General features: G+C 40.0%; 1 protein-coding gene across 1 annotated transcript in view; it reads right to left on the bottom strand.

Annotated features, from left to right (window-relative positions):
- Positions 1–1,448: 1,448 nt before the first annotated feature.
- LOC121390199 overlaps positions 1,449–23,951 on the bottom strand; it is a 25,341-nt gene continuing 2,838 nt past the window's right edge. Inside the window, exons 2-6 of the mRNA XM_041521963.1 lie at positions 20,584–20,843; positions 13,710–13,790; positions 6,326–6,448; positions 4,872–4,993; positions 1,449–2,811 (exon numbers count right to left, since the gene is read on the bottom strand). Of these exons, the coding sequence (XP_041377897.1) occupies positions 1,992–2,811; positions 4,872–4,993; positions 6,326–6,448; positions 13,710–13,790; positions 20,584–20,829 (1,392 nt within the window). The 5' untranslated portion in view covers positions 20,830–20,843 and the 3' untranslated portion in view covers positions 1,449–1,991. The remainder of the gene's footprint in view (positions 2,812–4,871; positions 4,994–6,325; positions 6,449–13,709; positions 13,791–20,583; positions 20,844–23,951) is intronic.

Here is a 23,951-nt window from a genome sequence, read left to right as displayed (position 1 = left end):
ACTACACACTCTTCTCTCTCACTGACCAACTAACAACTAACCCACTGTCCTGGACAGACAACCCAGATAGCTGAGGTGTGTGCCCAGAACAGCGTGCTTGAACCTTAATTGGATATAAGCACGAAAATAAGTTGAATGGAGTGTCGTTAAGCATTTATTCATTTTGTGCGGTGCCCGCATCGGCCACACATATTTCACGCATATTTCGATGACTTGACCACGACACCACCGAGGCCGGTCATTGGTTACAACCGGAAATGGAATCGGTCTAGTGCATGATTGTCAGATCAGGTCATAGGATTTAACGTGCACATTCAGAACAAGCTGTTGTAGCACACGCCTGTCATGGGCACAGTTGTCGGCTCTTGCCGGCTCCTCCGTCCAGGACAGGAAATATTAGTGCATAATAAACAAAACAAAAAACAGTTCACATAATATACTTGTACTCAGCAAAATTAATTAAGGGCCACTAGATTTCTGGTAATTCTTTGCTATAATATTTCGGAACATTTTGATCATAGATGACTGCTAAACATCGTTTTAGTAAAATCTGACTAGTCATACACGCAGAAACCTTGCACTCGGTGGCGTTTTCACGCGTTTTCAAACTTCCGAAATGTCCATCCAGCTAGATTCAGACTACCAACTGCAACGACAAAGTTGGCCAACTTTCTGATCTCACGACTTCTACGACTGTCCAGTTGCTAGTCTGAGCGCTCTCACAACTCGATTCTCGTCGTATACGACTTCTACGACTGTCCAGTTGCTAGTCTGAGCGCTCTCACAACTCGATTCTCGTCGTATACGACTTCTACGTCTGTCCAGTTGCTTGTCTGAGCGCTCTCACAACTCGATTCTCGTCGTATACGACTTCTACGACTGTCCACTTGCTTGTCTGAGCGCTCTCACAACTCGATTCTCGTCGTATACAACTCGTACGACCGATTAGTTGTTAATCTGAGCGCACCCTTCTAAGTCGGGAGTTGGGGAAATTACAACGAAACCGTCGATTGGCTAACTTCGTCGTGACGGCTGACAGTCTAAGTTTAGCATATGGATACTTGTCATTTTGTTCCTCCAAATTGTTTAAATCATTAAGTTTAAAAACATACTGCAATGTCGATTCCTTATTGTTGTTTGTTTGGGGGGTTTTCGGGGGGGGGGGGGGGGGGGGTCTTTTCACCATGTTTAACAAAACATGCTATACAAATCTACTGCCCCTTAATTTTGTTGAGTATATTTAATTGCATTAAAACAAAGTTGAATATAATATACAATGTAAATCACTTTTAATGGTTTGTACAACGTGCAAGAAGTCATTATAAACGTTAATGCGTTGTTCTGGGTTTTTTGGTTTTGTTGTTGTTGGGGTTTTTTGGGGGGGGTGTGTTGGGGTTGCTGTTGTTGTTGTTGTTGTTGGGTTGTTGTTTGTTTGTTGTTGGGTTTTTTTGTTTGTTTTTTTTGTTTTTTTTGTGGGTTTTTTTGGGTTTTTTTTTTGGGGGGGGGGGTTGTCCTCTAAAAATAAATGTAAAAATATGCTATGTCTAAAGTCTATTAGCATCTCAGCGAACCATAAAAAAAGGATTAATAATAAACATGATTATAGATAATAATGATTATGATATAGTTCGCGTCTCTGGGTTGCACTCTCTGAAGGATTAATAATAACCATAGCCATAGTCACGATTTCGTCGGCGTCTCTGGGTTGCGGTCTGTGAAGGGTTAATAATAACCATAATCATATCATTGGCGTCTCTGGGTTCCGGTCTGTGAAGGGTTAATAATAACCATAATCATATCATTGGCGTCTCTGGGTTCCGGTCTGTGAAGGGTTAATAATAATCATATCATTGTTGTCTCTGGGTTGCGGTCTGTGAAGGGTTAATAATAACCATAATCATATCATTGGCGTCTCTGGGTTGCGGTCTGTGAAGGGTTAATAATAACCATAATCATACCATTGGCGTCTCTGGGTTCCCGTCTGTGAAGGGTTAATAATAGCCATAACCAGAATTATGATATCGTTGGCGTCTTCTGGGTTGCGGCCTCTGAACTTTACCTGCTTGTTCCAGTTCATGAAGGAAGCTAGTTGCTTTCTGTTTTAGACGCCTGGGGACATTAGCATTGCTGAAGTAAAACTTGTACTTCGCTTGCTCTCCGCTGTTTATCTCCATGCCTGACGGATTTTTGTGGAACTCCTTTATTCGCTCATCCACACTTTCTTCTGCACAAAGCCAATACAGCCTGAGAATGACGGGTGAAAAGGTTATGTCGTGTTCTCCCTTTGGTCTCAGTCTACGCAGGAATCGTTTTTCCAGATCAGATATATGCTTTGGTGGCGTTTCGATGTTGTACTTTATTGCCATATCTTTTCGCAGTATGGCGTCAAGTTTTTCAAGTACTGTGTCGCAGAGTTTGTGGACCCGACTGTCAACATGTTCTTTTCCCTCTCTCAAGAGGGCGAAATCCGCTCCTATAGGAACATACGCGTCGCCCTTTTCGTCCACTGCCGCTTTCAGAACTTCTAGATCTTGTTTTATCTGGTTACTTTTCATTTCCTGGATAATTTTATTGTAGTCTTTTGCTTCTGACATCCGCATTCGTTTAATAATCGCTCTGTGATCCTCGTTCTCCATTTCACTGAGAACCAAAGGTTCTTTGTATTGTGCTTCCATCTGGTGTAGAATCGCGGTCCTGATTTTATTCTGTCTGGCATCCTGAATGTCTCGAACCGTATCGTCCCATCGACATCTCAGATCCTCCTCAGTGCGTTCTTTCAGGAGTGAAGTCATGCCTTTCGACTCGATAATACTGCAATGAAAATATATATCGTTATTAATTAATGCAGTTGAGCACCGCTGTGTTGATCTGCCTGGAGGGGGTCTTATAGATTGTAGCAAGCGGATTTATAAGGGGGTCTAGTCATGTTGCTCTGAAAAATATATTGAAAAACAAAGAACGAAAATTTGCTTCAGCAGGGAGGGGTTTCGATCCCTGAACCCTACCCAAACACTCGTGCCTGGTGTATTATTTATCATGTTTTTGTCTCTGTTGAGTGAAAGGTCGCCTAAGGTGCTTGCATCGCAGGATCGATGGTGAATCCATTCAACTGATTCGGATGGGTGTTTTTGGGGGTGTTTTTTTTCGTTCCAACCAGTGCGCCACAACGGGTCAAAGGCCGTGATATGTGTTTGCCTGTTTATGGGAAAGGAAAATGTAGTGGGTTTCCTCTGTTGACTACGAGTCAGAATTACCAAATGTTTGACATACAGTAGTCAATGATTTATTAATGAATGTGCTCTAGTGGTGTTAAACAAAAAAAACATCCGTTGAGTGTTAGCTCACCTCAGGTGCTTGCAACCAACCAGTGGACCACAATGGATCAAATGCCGTGGTATGTGATTTCCTGTGTTGGGAAAGTGCATATAAAAGATCCATTGCTACTAATCCGTTGTTATAATTTTAGGGGACGGGACGTAGCCTAGGTAAAGTGCTCTCTTGATGGATTGTCGGTCTGGGATCACTCCCCGTCGGAGGTCCATTGGGTTATTTAGAATAACATTCAGTATCTGGGAGAAATTTAAAAACGAGTTTGTCCATTGGGCTATTTAAAATAACATTCAGTATCTGGGAGACATTTAAGAACGGGTATGTCCATTGGGCTATTTAGAATAACATTTAGTATCTGGAAGACATTTGAGAACGGGTTTGTCCACTGGGCTATTTAGAATAACATTTAGTATCTGGAAGACATTTGAGAACGGGTTTGTCCACTGCGCTATTTAGAATAACATTCAGTATCTGGAAGAAATTTGAGAACGAGTTTGTCCACTGGGCTATTTAGAATAACATTCAGTATCTGGGAGAAATTTTAGAACGGGTTTGTCCACTGGGCTATTTAGAATAACATTAAGTATCTGGAAGACATTTGAGAACGGGTTTGTCCACTGCGCTATTTAGAATAACATTCAGTATCTGGGAGAAATTTGAGAACGAGTTTGTCCACTGGGCTATTTAGAATAACGTTCAGTATCTGGGAGAAATTTGAGAACGGATTTGTCCACTGGGCTATTTAGAATAACATTCAGTATCTGGGAGAAATTTGAGAACGGGTTTGTCCATTGGGCTATTTACAATAACATTCAGTATGTGGCAGAAATTTGAAAACGAGTTTGGGATGGAAATTGGGCATAACTCCTACCAAATATATCTTTTCTCGTCTGCGTAAGATGATTGCACTCCGCCAAAATGTGACGTGTTCTCAGCGTACACTGACAGTGCTTACACTGCTGACGCGGATCTAGACGGTGTCCGGACCCCCATCAAGTCGTCTCACTTTAAGATTTATTTCTTAATGACATTGCTAACAAAAACGTCTAATGTAACCCAAGACCCTTGGAAAGACAATGGTGCCCTTTTAAATCCTTGTTCCTGTCTTTCTGGACCCCCCCCCCCCCCCATACACATACACACACACACACACACCACCACCACCACCACCACTGACAACAACACCAATTACCAGAAAGGCTAGATCCGCCCCAGTACTGAGGTGGATGATCCTTCAGAAAGGTAGTTTGTTTTGTTTTTAGTAAAGCCCTCGCCTGATGCACGGTCAGCCTAGGATCGATCTCTGTCGGTGGTCACATTGGGCTATTTCTCGTACCAGCCAGTGCACCACGACTGGTATACCAAAGGCCGTGGTATGTGCTATCCTGTCTGTGGGATGGTACATTTAAAAGATATCTTGCTACTAATGAAAAAATGTAATGGGTTTTCTCTCTAAGACTATATGTCAAAATTAACAAATGTTTGACATCCAATAGCCGATACTTAATAAATCGTTAAACAAAAAACCCCAAACAAACTACCTTGTCATTTTTTCGTACAACTCCGGAATGAGGACCCTTACGTCTCCTGTTGCGTAGTCTGTCATCTCTTCTGTAAACGGACGGTGTGCCCAGTACTCCCCATCGGTTTTCGTCCATTTATCCTGAAAAAGGTAAACATTTGAATTATAATCAGTCTAGTATGCCCCATCGATCTTCGATAATTTATCTTGCTGAAGAAAACAAAATAGTGTATATATATATATATATAATCGTATATACATACATACGTACGTATACTAAGTCAAATTAAAAACTTCACAACCGTTTCATTTTGGCTAATTAGCAAATATGACAGAAGAACATGTTAAATAAGGTGTGTGTGTGTGGGGGGGGGGGGGGGGGGTATTGTATGACGTCCAAAGAAAGAATAGGAATAAATGTTGAGTCAAACATCTGTTCGATGCGCCCACAGCATTCGTCAAACCACAAACAGTCAAAATGGTCATTCACAAGGGTCGTCTGATGAAATCACAGGTTCAGTAGCGCATATGCCCTCCATGTGTACCCACAACTGCAAGGCAACGCCTCCTCATTGACTGCCTGATGCGTGTAAAGACTGCATTAGGGATACGGCGCCATTGTTCCACTAATGAGGCACCAAGTTCCTGCAATGTCTGTGGATAGTTCCTGGGAGTGCGCAGGCGTCTTTCCAGCACATCCCAGACGTGCTCGATGGGATTCAGGTCGGGCGACCTTGAATACCAATCCATAACATTGATGCCCGCGTTCCTCAGGTAATCCCTTGTCAAGATGGCCGTGTGGGGTCTGGCGTTGTCACGCTGAAAGACCAGGCCTGGACCATGAAAGGGCACAAGTTCCTGGGCCAGCACCTGGTCGCGGTATGCAGCAGCGTTGAGGTTGCCACGAATGACAAGAAGTCGAGAATGTCTGTTTCCACAGAAAGCACCCCAAACCATTACACTTCCGCCTCCGAATCATAAATTACCCGTCGACTGCAACCCAACGCACTTACAACGTCAGCTACTGACGTTCCCGCGTGCAACATGCCGACGGCAACATTCACGCTGCACATTTGTGAGACGTGGCATCGAAACCGGTCATAACAAATATCGTTTTAATGTATTTTTTTCGTTGTGTCAGACTACTGTGAGCAAGTAACCATAAAAACACGTGTGCTATTGTAGTCGCGTGACCAGTGGCACGTGCAAAACCACGTTTGTCTCAATGGTGCTGTGCACGTGCTATGGATCGGGTCACGTGGGCTGTGATGGGCTTCAAATGGGATTGTAGACATTGCCATTACAATATTTATTCCTGAAAAAATACCTGCTTTCAACACTCATTGACTTTATTCAAATTTTAGATTGTGAATTTTTTATTTGACTCAGTATACATACATACATACATACATACATACAAATACATACATACATACATACATATATATTATAATTTTGAGGTTAGCTGCTTACCGCAATGTCATCTTTGTCCTTTATCAAAGCTATATCGACGCCATATTTTTCACAAACATCAGGTAACTTTACTTTAGATGGGAGTTGTCTCCCTTGGCTTTCTTCTATCAGCCGATCTGCCATCTAAAACAGTAAGTATAATTGTATTTTTGCCCCGTGACAGACCCTGTCCATGCATCGGAGACCGGACCCGGGATGGACATGCCTGAAACCCTGGTGGTACAGGGGCATGCACAAAGAGATCAAAGTATAAATTATTACACACAAAGCGATAAGCTTGAACAAAGAGCCGTCCACATCGATGTAGCGATCTGGGCTGTACTTTGCTTAGATCGCATGTCCTCTGGCTATATTCTGATGATATGTAAGAATGAAGGAACCTGAAGGTCCAGGCACGTCCATCCTGGGCACGAGTTCCGATTTAAATTACTTGCATAGTACGAATATGAATACTATTGACTTACACGCCATTTTAGACGGCCAGCTCAAAAAGAAACATTACTCAACTTATTGGCCTGGTAGTCATCCCTCTGGCGGACAAAGAATGGATGAGAATTTGCATCTAGTCTAAGAGTAAAGGTTAGGCGAGAATGGTATCTACTTAATTAGGTATTGATCAACTCTGCGGAGTAGGGTACATTCCGGCGGATACCTTGTCGTTATTAAGTCCAAAATGTTTTTAAGTTTGACAGTTTGAAGACACAGCTTTATTGGGGGTACATTTTTAATATTTATGGAACAATTAGAACATATTATAACTCCAAATTTGATACGCTTGTAGATAAATGTAAGAGAAATAAAGAATTCTTGTTTATGTCACATGACAACCATGAGTAACAAGGCGCACGTGAAACGGGCCACGTGGAATAATGGTATTTTTGCCCCTCACTTGCAAGGTAGCAAACGTGTTATTTGCAAAATACATTTAATAATAATAATGCCTTTACGGGTGTCTACTCACCGTTTATTGCCACTTATGCCCCATATACGATATACCATCGGGATTTGGGTATAATGAGCTGACCAACGACAGAACACAGTGCGGCATCATTTCTTTCAGTGTCCAGGCATTTTCCTGGGTGGTACCTCTATCTAAAGATCGCATTTTGCTCTGTTGGTATCGGGCATCAAGACGTGCACCTCGGCGAGACAACATTTTCCAGATTTTTGTATAACGTTCTTTCTGTAAACCAGCATTACGAATATGGAGTGCGGCGGCATTTCCTAACCAATCCTGTCTATCGGACGTGACACATGGCACACAAAATCAAGATGAACATTCATCATCAGTAGGTGTGCTGTGTTGTCTGGCCGAGGTTCTACTGTGTCCATCACTTTGTTCGAGAATTCTCTGCAACCCTTCCCGAGAGCCAGAACAGGTATTTTTAGTAATCCGGTCCGGTGCTGTCATCCGGTGCGCGTCCGACGCTTCTTCAATGTGAGCACTACCTTCATCCTCACAAACTGACCATTCATTTTTTATAACATCATTGTCTAAATCAAAATCGCTAAAACGACAGAATGCCGACAGAGTTCCGCTTGATCCTTGGTTATTTTAAAACATAATTCCCTTTTTTCACTCATGATTTTTCAGTAAACGTTGGCGCACTTTTGATGGAAACTAAAACAATAGCCCCGATAATTTAATTACCAGGAATGTGCGACATTCCACTAAAACTGTCTCCCGTTATCTTATATTCTGACTCGAATAATGTGAATTCAGTGTCGCAATAAAAAAAAATGTATGCATGTATATATATACTACATTTAATTTCACTGTGCATTATTAAATGAAATAATATTGTCATTTTCTTTTATGTATCTTGTCAGTAGATAAGAAAATTCGCCCTTTAGAAAAATGGACTAAACTATATTAACACCAACCTGTATTTGTGGCGCCTTTTTAAAAATAATCAACACGTTTCTTCACTGTGAACATATTCTGAATTAGAAGCTTGCTTATTTAAAAATCGAAAATGCAGCGTATAAAAGACGAAAACAGACAAGAATTCGGAAGAAAGAAAAAAAAGTCAGATGAGGGTGATGAGATGCGAATAAGAAATAAACGAAGAAAATTAAAAGACGTTCCTCTGGTGACAGGAAACATTCGATACTATGCCCAATATAATGATGACAAAACTTTGCTCTTCAACAAAATAGATCGCGCAAAACTATTATTGGATGACAGGGTTTCAAATACAAACAATAGCACAATTGTACACGAGGTTATTTACTTTTATCTTCAACAACATGCATTGCCACCAAGCAACACCACTGCAGATGATTTGGGAACCGCTCACAAATTTTCAACATATTTACCATGTCCAAAGGAACAAAGTACAGAAAAGATGTGTCTCATTACAGAATCGGCAATAAAAAATCTTTGTGTCGGATTACAGGTGCATGCCCATGAATGTTCAAAACACATGGAAATTGAAACCATAGAATACTCAGGGCACATAGAAACAATTTCGTTGCACTGTGAGAATCAACACAGCATGAAAGTGGACACATCACCTCGTTTGCCGGGTGGATCATTCCTCGCAAATTTTCGCATCTTGCATGCACTTTTTGTGTCTGGTTTGCGATATTCATAGTATGAACGTTTTGTCGCATCTGCATGATTTTGGTCAGTTATCAGAGACTTTCGTCAGTGGATTTTTAGATTTATACTGTTGCAAAACAAATAACATCGCTGATCAATCTATTAAAGATGCGGTTGATAAAGAAACGGCTATCACAACACTTCAATGTTCCGATATTAATTCTGACTTCAAAAGGAATTACGATACTGACAGACGCAAGGCATGGGTGGCATTCTGACGTGGTTGCCATTGGATTTGAAACAAAAAAGGTCATAGGACTGGCAGTCGTCTCCAAAGATGACGATCCAGTAAGCCAAAGACATGAGACATTCGGTGTAAAGAAATTATACGACCACTTTGATAAATGTGGAATCAATGTCAACATCCACGGACACAACCGAAATGTCACCATAAATAAATACTTGTCAGAAAACCGTGTTGGTGTTACTAACGCAAATGACACATGGCATGCAACAAAGGGAATTAGTAAAGAAATGAAAAAAGTCTGCACTGGCCCTGTTAAGTTCCATGCTGTGAAATGGCACGGTGAATTGTCTGACAAAGCGGCATCGGTGAAAACGCATTGTTATTACGCCATGAAGTATTGTGTTGGATCGCCAGAAAAACTGAGACGTCTTCTTGACAATATAGTGTTACATTATCAAAATATACACGATAACTGTTTGCCTGAATCAAGATGCAAAACTGATAAAAATTACGAGCCCAACAAAATCATATTGCGAGATCCGATCACCATTAAACTTCTCGATTGCGCAATCAAGCGACTTGTCATATACAAAACGCCGGAAGACTACGTCACATGTATCGATACACACTGTGTGGAATCATTCAACAATGCTTGTCTGGTATACCATGACAAACGCATTTCCTTCTCTGACAAGGAATATAAACGAAGAAGTAACCTAGCCATTTTAGACTTGCATGAAAACATTGGTCGCGATTTTACCTCGGTGACATTTTATGAAGATGAACAGTTGGATCCAGACTCGCAAGCACATAAGCCCATGACTGTAACATTCGGTGGTAAAGAAAGTTATACGCAACCACTACCAGACGGTTGATAAATGTGGAATCAATGTCTAAACATACCACGACAGACCCACATTCAGCCGAAATGTCACCATAAATAGACCACGTGATGGGCGACTTGTACAGGGGCCGTCTCATATCAAGCGAAGTTACAACCGTGTTTTTGGAATTTGGTTACTAACGCAAATGACATTTTGAATTTGGAAGGATACATGGGTGCAACAAAGCAAAAGTATGGAATATAGTAAAGAAATGTGGGGGGGGGGGGTTTTTCAACATTACGTAACGCTCTTGAAAAAGTCTGCACTAAGCCCTGTTAAGTTCCATGCTGTGAAATGGCACGGTCTTTAAAACTTATTGTTTTCTGATCAAACAAATATTGAAATTTGTTTTGTTCAACGACACCACTAGAGCACATTGGCATCTATTGGATGTCAAACATTTGGTAACTCTGATATGAGTATTGGAGAAGAAACCCGCTACATTAGCAATGGATCTTTTATATGTACGCCACTGACCAGTTCCATTAGTTGAACGACAAAGAAATCAATTGGTTGAATGGATCCATCGAGGTTGTTCGATCGACCAGAAAAACTGAGACTCTGCGGAAATGACTCAAATTGACATTAAAAGCAAAAAGAAAAATAAAGAAGAAAAAGGCGGTAGGATATAGTGTTAAGTATTCTGTTTTATAAACTAAATATATCATCCAAGCGATAACATGTATGGTGCTGACAATGAATAACAAGACGTAGAACACAGCCCAATTGATGGGCGGATCCAGGAAAATTTTTAGGGGGGGACCCAAAAAAGAAGGGCACATGACTCGTCAAAAGGGCACCTTACTACAAGTTTTTGATATTTACAATAATATGAATTCCTACGTTCTACGTCATAATATACTAGCAATAATGAAGTAAATTGGCGTCACTCGCGTTAGAACCTCAATTGGGCCCCATTGAGACTCAATAACACAGACACATTCTGCAAGCTTGCGCGTATACGAAAATCTTGATGTTCATTTATCTACAATATAATTATTGTACATTACAAACAAAAAACTTGGCATTTTGAGGGCACTTGAACAATTTTTGGGGGGGACGCGTCCCCCCACTTGGATCCGCCCATGAATTGTTTTCAACAACTGAACAAAGATACACAATACTCAATGTCAGTGTAGACAGGATCATAGTAGACAACGCCTAGGGCGATTTTCGTATGCATGTATATGACTGCCAGGTCCGATGTCGGGAATTAAATTAGTTTGATGTTCAAGTACGCATTTCTGATCTCTAGACTTTTTTCAGCGTAGAATGTAGCCACAATTAACGATTACCCATCGATAAGCAGTTAACAGTACCTTGTCGCTGATTCACAAGTTCTTTTTAGACTAGATTTGTTTATGAAAATAATGAATATGAGATAACTGCTGCACAAGGCGGAATCGCCCAGTGCGCGACGTGGTTTATCTCGGTGAAATAGATCGCCGAGCTTTGCAATTGTTGCGACGGATCACGAAGCGTTGTTCACGTAAGTGAACAGTTGGTAAAAATTTGACGTCAAATAGGATTGTTGTGGTATTAAGCGGGACTCGTTGCCTACTCTGTAGTCAGGAATTGCCAAAAAAAGACATATGGTCTTGGTAATGAGAGCGTGTTTATGTGTCTAGCTCTTTTACAGTCATTTCTAATCTAGAGAATTTGGGATTCTGTTAAATTTTTAATTAAATGATAAAAAAAATAAAAAATAAAAAATAAAAAATGAGAATGTGGTTCTTCATTCTAACGTTGCCTGAGTACAGCTTTCTTTCTCTGAGGCCACGTGTATTTGTTTAATTATAATTCACAGAATGTGACCTTGTCGCCAGACTTAGATCACGTGATCATTATCGCTAGCTTGAAGCTCCGCCCATTTTATTGTCGGTAGGACCCACCACAAGTGCGGGTTTAAACATCCGAGCCGCCCGGAGTAACAGATGGTATATCCGGAACGACCCGGGTATCAAATTATACAAGCCCTGGTTGCATTAGAATAAAAGTAACAAAAATACAGTAAAATAGTAATAATGAAAAAATGCTTCACATGAAATTAAAGTACATGTACGTGTTACAGTATACATGTATGTGAGACTAGAGCTAGAGTGCACTAAAAGGGACATTCCTAAGTTTGCTGCAATTTGTAAGATGTTATCGACTAACAGAGACTTTTTGACGACTGTAATTACATATCAAATATATTTTTCTGCATAAAATATTAGTGGCTGTATATTAAACGTGTTTCTGATCGTTCTAATATTTGTACTAGATTAAATTTTATTTCCTAAAATATTATTTTTTCGTACGTACAGTTTGGGTTTCTTACAAATATTAATACGACCAAAAACACATTGAATATACAGACACTGATATTCTAAGCAAGAACATATATTTAATATGTAAGTTTAATCGTAGAAATATTTTATTAGTCGGAAACATCTTACAATGCAGCAAACTCAGGAATGTCCCTTTAACATGGTTTCACGACACCCCCAGCACCAAACTTCACATCGGCTATTGGGTGTCAAACAAAGATAAGTATATGAATAGGATTAAATTAAAAATAAAACATATATTATATAATTATATAATAAAAATCAGTGTAGAGCTGTTGGTATATCACGGTAAATATATTTTAAAACTGTATAAAAATCAAAATTATTTTAAAACTTTGTAATTCAAGGGACATTCCTGAGTTTGCTGCAATTTTTAAGATGTTATCGACTAACAGAGACTTTTTAACGATTGTAATTAAATATTAAATATATGTATCTGCATAAAATATTAGTGGCTGTATATTAAACGTGTTTCTGATCGTTCTAATATTTGTACTTGGCTAAATTTTATTTTCTAAAATATCTTGTTCTTTTTTCGTACGTACGAAATTATTTGAAGACAAAATCCAGTTTGGGCTTCTTACAAATATTAAAATGATCAGAAACACATTGAATATACAGATACTGATATTCTAAACAAGAAAATCTATTTAATATGTAAGTTTAATCGTAGACATATTTTATTAGTCGGAAACATTTTACAATGGAGCAAACTCAGGAATGTCCCTTCAATTATATATGAAATTTTAAAGATTCTAATGTATTTGTTATCAAATATATCTTTTCTCGCCAGCTTCAGATGAATACACCAAAATGTGGCGCGCCATCAGTGTACACTGGCAATGTTCACATTGAGGAGGAAGATATCTTCTTAAAAATAAATAAATGTGTTGAATATGTGTGGCCGATACGAGCACGATACAACACCGTAGGTAAGGCCGGTCAAGCCTCGGTCTGACCAATATATGGCCCGATTTTTAAGTTTCAGAATAAAAACAAAAAAAACTCCCATAGTTACTTAAATCTTTTTATGATCTAGCATTTATACTAGTCACTAGTCCGATTGATGCTCTGACCACGGAATTTACCAGATAGACAACAATTGCAGTTTTCTAATAACTGCACATCATCATTGGCTGTTTTTAACACACACACACACACACACATATGTGTGTGCGTGTATATATATATATATATATATATATATATATATATATATATATATATATATTAGAATCTCGTTGGGTCGAACTCTCCAGTAACATGTACACGACATTGACCGAATGGTTAGGTCGAACTACCCGATGGATGGCGATCTAACATTTCTAGACCAGTGTGAAACACCTGTAGTAAACCAGATATAATGATAATGTATTACCTGAGTATCAAAGACGTTCTGTAGTAAAATGTCAAACTGACATTTTAGTGAAGTGCTGTCGTTGACAGACGAGTGCATCACCTAGTAAAAACAACAAATATGTTTAATTAATATGCATGCGTCTAAATGATATACCGCAGATAATTGTGATATATAACATACAATATATATATATATATATATATATATACAGGGCTGACGCGACCGGGCGAAGTGAGCCCAAACTTCGCTCTGACTAGCCTGACTTCGCCGTGCCAGTCACTGTAAGGCGAAATATGTCTCGCCTTTTTAAAAAATAGTCATCACTTGCAATGTACACTTACACGGATGAATGGTGAAGAACTTGAGGAGCAACTGTTCATAGATAATAATTGTGAAGTGTGTGAGAGTTTGAAGAGAGACTGGCGCTACAAACTCATGCGACAGGCTCCGCGACGGTCTAGCTCAGACAACACCCGTGTTCTGGAAATTGTACAAGGGTGGGGGTCTAGACTATGGCGAGTGATTTTTTTTAGAGAGTTTTTTTTAAACAACAGTGACAAAGTGCATCATATAAGCAGTGTTCACGCCTTCACCTTCATTATTTCTAAAGAAAAAACTATAGAGCACATATCCATCAATTAGCAGTACAGACGGTAACAAAACATTTGTTGTAAACGTTGCACCTGTATTAAGACAACTTCTTTTTGCGTATTTTATTTGGGGGGTGCGGCGGGGGTGGGATTAAAAATTCAAGTCTCCCTGTGGTTAAAAACTTCGCCCTCTCTAAGGTTTGAGAGAGAAGTAACTTCGCTCTATGATTTTGACCTCGCGTGAGGCCTGTATATATACTGAACAAAAAAAGAAATTTCCGATTTGTACATATAGTATTTGTTGTGTTAAAGAATTCATTGTGTAATGAAATTATATAGGTAGTATTAGCCTTGAGCTGTATTATCAGGATTCATGAATTTTATCGATTATTTTTGCACTGTTAATCGTCGACAACGTGAAATTCAATTTGCACGTGCATGCATGGTTCGACATGTCCCGTGTAGTATTCGGTCAATTTGTTTTACTTGTCTTACTAACATTGTTGTCAAGTGAACGAAAACGCTTCAAACTTTGTAAAAAAATTAACGTTTTTTACATTGTAGCATTTTTAGTATGCCAAGAATACCCAATAATTTACGCGAACGGGCGATTGACATGCTTGATGCTGGCATGTCGACAGAAGACGTTGCAAGGCATGTTGGGAGTTCTAGTCAAGCGATACGAAATCTTCGCGTAAGATTTCGAACGACAGGAAGCACCAACGACTTATCACGTCGCGGACGTCCGCGTGTTACAACGCGTGGTCAAGACCGCTATATCATGAACACACATTTGCGCAATCGATTCCAAACTGCTACTGCTGCTAACACACCTGGGCTTCATAATAACCGAATCAGTGGGCAAACTGTTCGTAATCGTCTGCGGGAGAACGGTTTATATGCACGACGTCCTTACGTCGGATGCGTTTTAACGCAACGTTTTCGTCTAAATCGTCTTAATTGGGCACGTGTACACACTCATTGGATACAGCGACGCTGGAATACCGTTCTTTTTTCGGATGAATCCAGATTTTCTTTACAACGTGGTGATGGCAGGGTGCGCGTCTACCGTAGGAGAAATGAACGCTATGCTGACTGTTGTGTTCTTGAACGAGATCGTTTCGGGGGTGGGGGTTGTGTCATGGTCTGGGCAGCCATTGCCCATGGTTATCGTTCACCACTAGTCATCATTGATGGCAATTTAAATGCTCAACGTTACCGCGATGACATTCTCGCTCATCACGTCATTCCTCTGTTCCATAACAACGCCAACATCTCGATTTTTCAGCATGATAATGCCACCTCTCATACAGCTAGAGACACTGTAAATTTTCTTAGGACAAATAACATTGATTTCATTGATGACTGGCCCGCTAAAAGTCCTGATCTCAACAACATCGAGCATGTCTGGGATGGTCTGGACAGACGATTGAGGCGTCGTCTCAACCCACCCGCTAACGTTAACGAACTTCGTCAAGCGCTCATTCAGGAATGGAACAATATTCCACAGGCAGAAATCAACATTTTAGTCAATTCTATGCGCCTGCGATGCACTGCAGTGGTCAATTCAAGAGGTGGTCATACCCGTTATTAAGTGGGTGTTTTTCTTTTTAACCCCTACCACACTTGGTCAAAATTTCTCCCAGTTTCTGTTAATCTATGGCCATGATTTTTGCACCAAACGATGCATCATGGAACACTCTTTAAACGCATATATAACAATTATTCCCCCTGTTTGTTTTCATCAAGTTATGTTCAAGCAAAGTTAGCGAAAGTTTCTTATTTTGTTCAGTATATATACAGTACCAAACATAAACGCATTTTCATTTCCCCTGATACCCCTGCGTGCATGTGTTGTTCCTCATCAGTGGTGCAGGGGTGGTGACATTCTCGTGGGTTTCCCCGAGAGTGGCGAATACAGAATATATTCGTTACCTGTTGGACATTTTAAAATAAGTACTATAAGCATCTGTGATATTGTATTCAACTAATTAGTTTCTTCTCTCGTTCCAACCAGTGCACCACAACTGGTCAAAGGCTGTGTTATGTGCTTGCCTGCCCGTGGGAAAGTGCATATAAAAGATCCCATACTGCATTAGGAAAAATGTAGCGGGTTTCCTTCGATGCCTACGTGTCCGAATTACCAAATGCTTGATTAATTAATCAACGTGCTCTAGTGGTGTCGTTAAGCAAAACAAACTAACTGTGATGTTTTCAAATGTTTTTCATTTTGCTCAATATTCATTTTACCACAAACTGCATACCATGTTTCCATGGTCTAACCACGTTTTTATTTTTGGTATGTTGTGCAAATCGTTCCCAGTTTATTATCAAATCTGTTTTTTGTTTTGTCTTGATAATTCCGTTCAATGTTGGTTTATTTGTCACAATCCGATACGCTGTTTTCATGATTTGACTTTGTTTTTGTCTTTTTGAAGATTTTGCTTTTTGATATTTAATGTTAATATGATTCTTTGTGTGTGTGTGTCTCTCTCTGTCTCGTGTGTGTGTGACTCTTTCAATGAGGGACCGGGATGTAACCCAGTGGTAATGCGCCCGCCAGATGCGCGGTCGTTCTGGGATCGATCCCCATCGGTGGGCCCATTGGGATATTTCTCGTTCCAGCCAGTGCATCACGACTGGTATATCAAGTGTCGTGGCATGTGCTGTCCTGTCTGTGGGATGGTGCATATAGAAGATCCCTTGCTACTAATGAAAATATGTAGCGGGTTTCATGTCCTAGACTATATATAAAAATTAACAAATGTTTGACACCTAATAGCCGATGATTAATAATTCAATGTGCTCTAGTGGTGTCGTTCAACAAAACAAACAAACTGTTTTAACTTTCAATGATGTCTACACTATTTTTATGAGTAATTTTAGAGTTAAAGTTTTCCACTGATGTTCATCATAAAACATAGTTTGACACCCAATAGCTGATGCGTGTGTGTACTGGGGTGTCGTTCGTAAACATTCATTCATTCATTCATTCATTCATTCATTCATTCGTTCGTTATATATTCCTCCATTAAAGGGACATTCCTGAACTTGCTGCAAATTTTAAGATGTTATCTACTAAAAGAGACTTTTTAATGATTGTAATTACATATCAAATATATTTTCTGCATAAAATATTAGAGGCTGTATATTAAACGTGCTTATGATTGTTCTAATATTTGTACTAGGTTAAATTTCATTTTATTTCCTAAAAAAAATATTTGAAGACAAAATCCAGTTTGCGCTTCTTACAAATATCAAGACGACCAGAAACACATTGAATATACAGACACTGATATTCTAAACAAGAAAATATATTTAATATGTAAGTTTAATCGTAGAAATATTTTATTAGTCGGAAACATCTTACAATGCAACACACTCAGGAATGTCCCTTTAATTATCCTAAAATGTACTGTATGTGACTATCTACATAGTGGTCATGTCATACTGGTTATTAATATTTTGGTACATAGTGAATTATGGCTACGTATAGTTTACCCCTGCGCGTGCTGTAACCTCACCTCATTCTCTTTGAGAATGGCCAATACAGCACAAAATTGAAATTTTTAGTAAAAGTCAGTATCTATCTGTGATTTTTGTATTTTTGCACAGTTCTTTACACTGTGTTTTTGTTTGAATTTTGAGTTTTTATATTGATGTTGAACATCACTTTGTTTGTTTGCATTACCATAGTTTGACACCCAATAGACGATGTATTTTTCGTGCTGGGATGTCGTTAAATATTCATTCATTCATTCATTCATTGACGTATAGTTTAAGAAAAAATACCTATTTATTATTACTTAACACTAGCCTTTTAAAATCTTTGCAAAATGTCGTATGATAGCGGGCGTTATTTGAAGAGGAATGTACATAGAGTATGTTTCAAGACACTTAATTCGTGCGAATGTTGTCTTCGGCGAGTTATCTGTCGTGAGATCGTGTCTTTAACAAAAGAGAGCCAGTGTAAGTAAGACACAGACGGGGGGAGAGCGGGGAGGAGATACAGAGAAACAGGGTAAGAGAGAGACAGAGATAGGGTGGAGGAGAGAGGCGGAGGAGAGAGACAGAGAGGGCGGAGGAGAGAAAGAAAATGTTTTATTTAACGACGCACTCAACAGTTTGTAGTTACGGTTATATCAGGGTTGAAAATTATCAGTCGCCCGGTCGCCTGTGGTGACCTTTACTGGCTAAGGGCGACTAAGAATTTTACAAAGGAAGTCCTTTGGGCGACCATTGAATTTAGTGTCTGGCGAACATGGTGCTAATTAAAAAAGAAACACTGATATTGAATCGAATGTGACAAAACACACCGCGTCTATGTCGGCGCGAACTACATCGATATGGTAGCAGAAGACCTAGAACATGTTCTATATTTTGACAGCGTCAACATAATGAATAAATATAAAATTCATATAAAAAAAATATTAATTTATTAAGTTTTAAACCCATACCGTCTTAAATAACATTTTATTGGGTGTAAAAGTGCAGTGTAAATTAAAACAAAAAATGTCTACAAATTACCAATAAACTGCATAGATTAACTCTTTTTTGTGTGTGTGTGATACACGTTTTAAGGCAATTGATGGAACATCCAAGGTAATCTGAATGACACAACTGTAATACATGATCAGGGCCGTATATGCACAAAGCTGAGTCGAATGGGCATTTGGCAAAACAGTGGGTGATTCCATGGAGAACAGCAACTCATGAGGAAATCATTTGCTGGGAATTTCACCCCTTTTGTATCACCACAAAAAGGACTGCCACTCCCAGACTAGTTTACTGAAACTGCCACTCCCAGACTAGTTTACTGAAACTGCCACTCCCAGACTAGTTTACTGAAGCTGCCACTCCCAGACTAGTTTACTGAAGCTGCCACTCCCAGACTAGTTTACTGAAGCTGCCACTCCCAGACTAGTTTACTGAAACTGCCACTCCCAGACTAGTTTACTGAAACTGCCACTCCCAGACTAGTTTACTGAAGCTGCCACTCCCAGACTAGTTTACTGAAGCTGCCACTCCCAGACTAGTTTACTGAAACTGCCACTCCCAGACTAGTTTACTGAAACTGCCACTCCCAGACTAGTTTACTGAAACTGCCACTCCCAGACCACTGCCACTACTAGTTTACTGAAACTGCCACTCCCAGACTAGTTTACTGAAACTGCCACTCCCAGACTAGTTTACTGAAACTGCCACTCCCAGACTAGTTTACTGAAACTGCCACTCCCAGACTAGTTTACTGAAGCTGCCACTCCCAGACTAGTTTACTGAAACTGCCACTCCCAGACTAGTTTACTGAAACTGCCACTCCCAGACTAGTTTACTGAAACTGCCACTCCCAGACTAGTTTACTGAAGCACGCGCATTTCTACATTTAGTCTGTTTCCTACTGCATTATATTTTACCCTGTATTGAAAATGAGATTTAATATATTTCATTTAAATTGTACTTTGTAAAGAAACATGTTTATTTATACTGAATTTCTTTTTTTCTTCTTTTTTTTTTCTTTCTTTTTTTTTGAGTTGGTATGGGTTTAAAACTTAAAACATGTTAATTTATTCATTATAAAGTTAAACGTCAATTCATCGGTTTTCTTCAGCGCAAACGGTTATTATTCAACAACAAAAAAACACACTATAGTTTTCATTTTAACTGTGTAGTTAAAATCGGAGGGCTAGTTGAATTTGAGAAGGGCCAGTAAGATTTTTCTACTGGCCCTGCTGGCGACTTTGGTTTTCATGTTAATTTTCAACCCTGGTTATATGGCGTCAGACATATGGTTACGGGGTGGAGGAGAGAGACAGAGATTGCGGAGGGAGACAGAAAGAGGGCGGGGAGAGAGAGAGAGAGAGAGAGAGAGAGAGAGAGAGAGAGAGAGAGAGAGGGGAGAGAGACAGCGAGCGAGAGAGAGAGAGACAGCGAGCGAGAGAGAGAGAGATGGGTGAGACACCTCATTTTCCTGACCAGTACTTTATCAAAATGTTACAGATAAAACAAAAGTGCCCCGAACATCCTGCTTTTGTTTAAAAGTTGCACCACCCTCAACCCACACCCCGATGCTGAAGGTTTCATTTTTAAACGTTGAACCCCCACCCCACCCTATCCTTTATAAATGAATTGCTACTTCCCACTTGAACCTTCAGTGGGTGTAAGTACGAGTCAAATGATTGACTGATCTCAGGAGAAAACATATTTTCTCTCTGCAGGAGGACTGCCACTCTCAAGACAGATTTCACAAATTTAAACCTGCTCAAGACAGTCCTTCGTGATTATGGTATCCGTAAAAGACTGACCTTCAGGACTTGTACGCCCTCTAACAAGTCCTTTAATCCACCCTGCTTGAATATTTGAGGACATGTCAGAACATCAAAGAGAAAGACGTGACCGTCCTTTTCCCCCACTTGTAGCAGAGTTAGAGGTCCTGTCTTCGACATGTGAACCCCTTCAGCGTCAACTGACACGTAGTCTTCTTTCATCAGTTCCTGGACGGCAGTTCTTGCCCTGTCCACACTGTCTATTATAGTGTAGGATGACGTCATCTCGTCCTCAAGAACTGAAAAATAAACTGAATAAATGGATGGATGGATGGATGGATGGAAGTATGTACAACATTAGACAATGATGTATTCTTCCTCAGAGCTTAAGCTAGATTGAACTAATTATTAGTAACTAGGCAAATTTTTTCAGAAAATCAGAAGCCAAATTCATGTTTTTCCAAAGGCCAGTCAGGCGGAATTAGGTTATCTACAAAGGGTACGCGGTTTTCAAATGAACTGTTTGGTGAATTAATAATGAAAAATATTCGCCCAAAAAGTTAAAAGTTTGTTTTGTTTAATAGGCAATGATAACAAATAAATAAAGTCTCTCGCTGGTAGGACTAATGTTCAAAAATAGAATCGGTGATGCGGCTTTCTCTTTTGGGTTATTTTATTGTTGTTTTATCCTTTGTTTTTGTGGGGGTTTTGTCTGCGGTTTATTTTTCTGAAAAAGCATGGATTTCTCAGAAAAGGTGGATATATTTGTTTGGTTTGGAGTTTTTTCCAAGGAAAGGGGCTAATTCCTGTGACCATCCCAACGCAAACCATTTTGAACCAAGGACAGCTGCATAGCCCGTGTTTCTAGCTGCATCTGTATAGATGGCTAGACGGTCAGATGACCACCAAAGGTCATTCATAAATACGGTTTTCCCATTGAAATGTCGAATAAATTGCAAAAACACGCTCAAATCTGATAGGACTTCTTTTGTTAATCTAATTTTGTGATATGGTTTTGAAATACCACATGTCAAATCATACAACCGACGTAAGAAAGTTCGTCCGGCATATTCCACAAAGCAGGCAAAGTTAAGAAGGCTTAATAAAGACTGCATCTCTTTTAGGGTGACCTTTTTCCGTTTGCTGAATGATTGTAGCAATATAAGTATTTTTGACATCTTTTCCATTGGAAGACGAGACTCTGTTTTGATGGAGTCAACTTCAATACCATATATGACAATAGTGGTGGTAGGAAGTACCATCTTTTCCTGCTTAATAGGAACACCCAGATTTGAACAAAGAGTCGAGAAATTCGTCAAATCTGTGTGACAACCTTGTGAATTTCCTGGTCCGATGAAAAAGAAATCATCAATCATGTGGGACATGCTAAGACAATGCATTTTTGTCCTCATTATCCACTCTAAGGCAGAGCTAAATGTTTCAAACATTCTACATGAGCTGCTGGCACCCAGGTAAGCAACAGTCAAAATAGTATTTGTTGTTCCATATGAAACAGCAGAAGATAGTCATCAGGATGAACTGCTGGCCCCCATAGGTAAGCAACGGTTAAAATAGTATGTGTTGTTCCATATGAAACAGCAGAAGATAGTCATCAGGATGAACTGCTGGCCCCCATAGGTAAGCAACGGTTAAAATAGTATGTGTTGTTCCATATGAAACACAGCAGAAGATAGTAATCAGGATGAATTGGTATAATTCTGAAGGCATCCTTAATGTCGCATTTTGCCATTAAGCAACCTGATCCAAACTGTCTGATTAGCTCGGTGATAGTGCCATTGCTGTAATACTGCACAGTAGCCAGGTCTCGTGGGATGCCAGAATTGACAAGAGTTATGTAGCGGATAGGATCAGTCATGGATAAGTCTATAATTCCCAGGGACATGTTTGCTGACTAACCCTAATGGAGAACATACAAATGCTGATAGGGGTGGATTAGTGTGGGCCAGATATTCTGTTGGAAGCTATTTCATATTCAATTTTATTTTTTACCACTTCTGGTTGTAACAAAACGGAATTATGATGTTTTTATTCGTTACATGTCGGCACTGTTTTACACCCAAGTCTGAAACCCTCAAAAAAGCCCTGTACCAAGTATGCTGTTAGGGTTGTATCGTACCCTTCCAGCCAAAACGCCAAGGCCTCATTTGTGACTGGAGGTGGTAGTGCTGTTTTGCTGTGGTCGTTTTCCACGTCCTGCTGATACGGAATATTGTTTAAATCCCCGTTTGTTAGAGCACTGTAATTTAGCGTGTGGACCTTCACAGAACTCACATATGTGTCTGTAGGGGCATGGCCATGTTCTACATGGTTTATTTCCTTTAAAGGAAAAACAGTATTTTGCATGAAAGGGCTGCCCGAATCTACTTTTTGTGGAAGCTGCATTATTCATGTTGCCTGAAAATGACCAGTTGCCTCTTTTTTGGTGCGTGGATTGTTCCCATAATTCATCGATGGGACGTTGCCATGGCACCTGGTGTGACTGCCGCAGTTTTCTGAAACTGTCATCATATGATCTCCAGGCTATATCTCCATAATGCTGGTGGATATCTCTGACGGTCACTGCATACTTCAGCAGGTGGTGGGCTTCTTCTGGCCTCTTTTCATTGTATATGGACATCAATGTAAAGAAACAAGTCGTCCACTGACTGACAGATAAAGGGAATTTGGACTTCTGTCCCTGTTGGACATTTACTACTCCGGGGGATATATTAACAGAAATGGGGTCTTCTGTGTAATGGGGCAGAAGACAGCGGAAATAAAAAAAACTCATCAAAACTTTTGTTTTATTTTTAAAGGGATAGTTGCACCTAACGGGATTCCCTCTGAAAAACGAACTGGTAAGGCAATGTTACCTGGTGTATTTGGTGCTGCTGGCGACTTGCCGCCAAAGACCCTGTCCAGTAAATTTGATACTGCTGAACTACATGCCGAGGAAGGTTCTTCTCTCACTATTGGGTGTGCGATGTGTTGGACCTCAAGTTCAATCACAGGTACCTCAACAGGCCTTGTAATGGCCGCTGATGGTTCTGGCCTCATTCTTGGCTGGGCTCGGCTGCCTGTTGTTTTCACCATCGGTGTTGGCGTATCAGATGAAGCAGTGACTGGTGTTGCCCATTTAAGGGTCAATGGCACTGATTGCTGACGCAGGATTTCAGCTGCCAACTTTTTATAATCGATATGTATGGCCGGCGATGCTGCATCTTCCGGCTTTTTCTTTCAAGATCCCCTACCCGTGGGTTCCGACTTCCTTTTATTTTTGGGGGGGTGGGGTTGGGGGGGGGTGGGGTGGGGGGGTATATTCCTGTAACTAGAATTAGGATAATTAGGGATGACCGCGTGCTAATGGTAAAATAACCCAATTGGCTATATGTAAATACGAAGCATAG

This window comes from Gigantopelta aegis, chromosome 15 (assembly GCF_016097555.1).
Source record: "Gigantopelta aegis isolate Gae_Host chromosome 15, Gae_host_genome, whole genome shotgun sequence".
Lineage (NCBI taxonomy): Eukaryota > Metazoa > Mollusca > Gastropoda > Neomphalida > Peltospiridae > Gigantopelta > Gigantopelta aegis.
The sequence above is the reverse complement of the archived record's forward strand: the minus strand, read 5'-3'. Positions and strand labels throughout refer to the sequence as shown.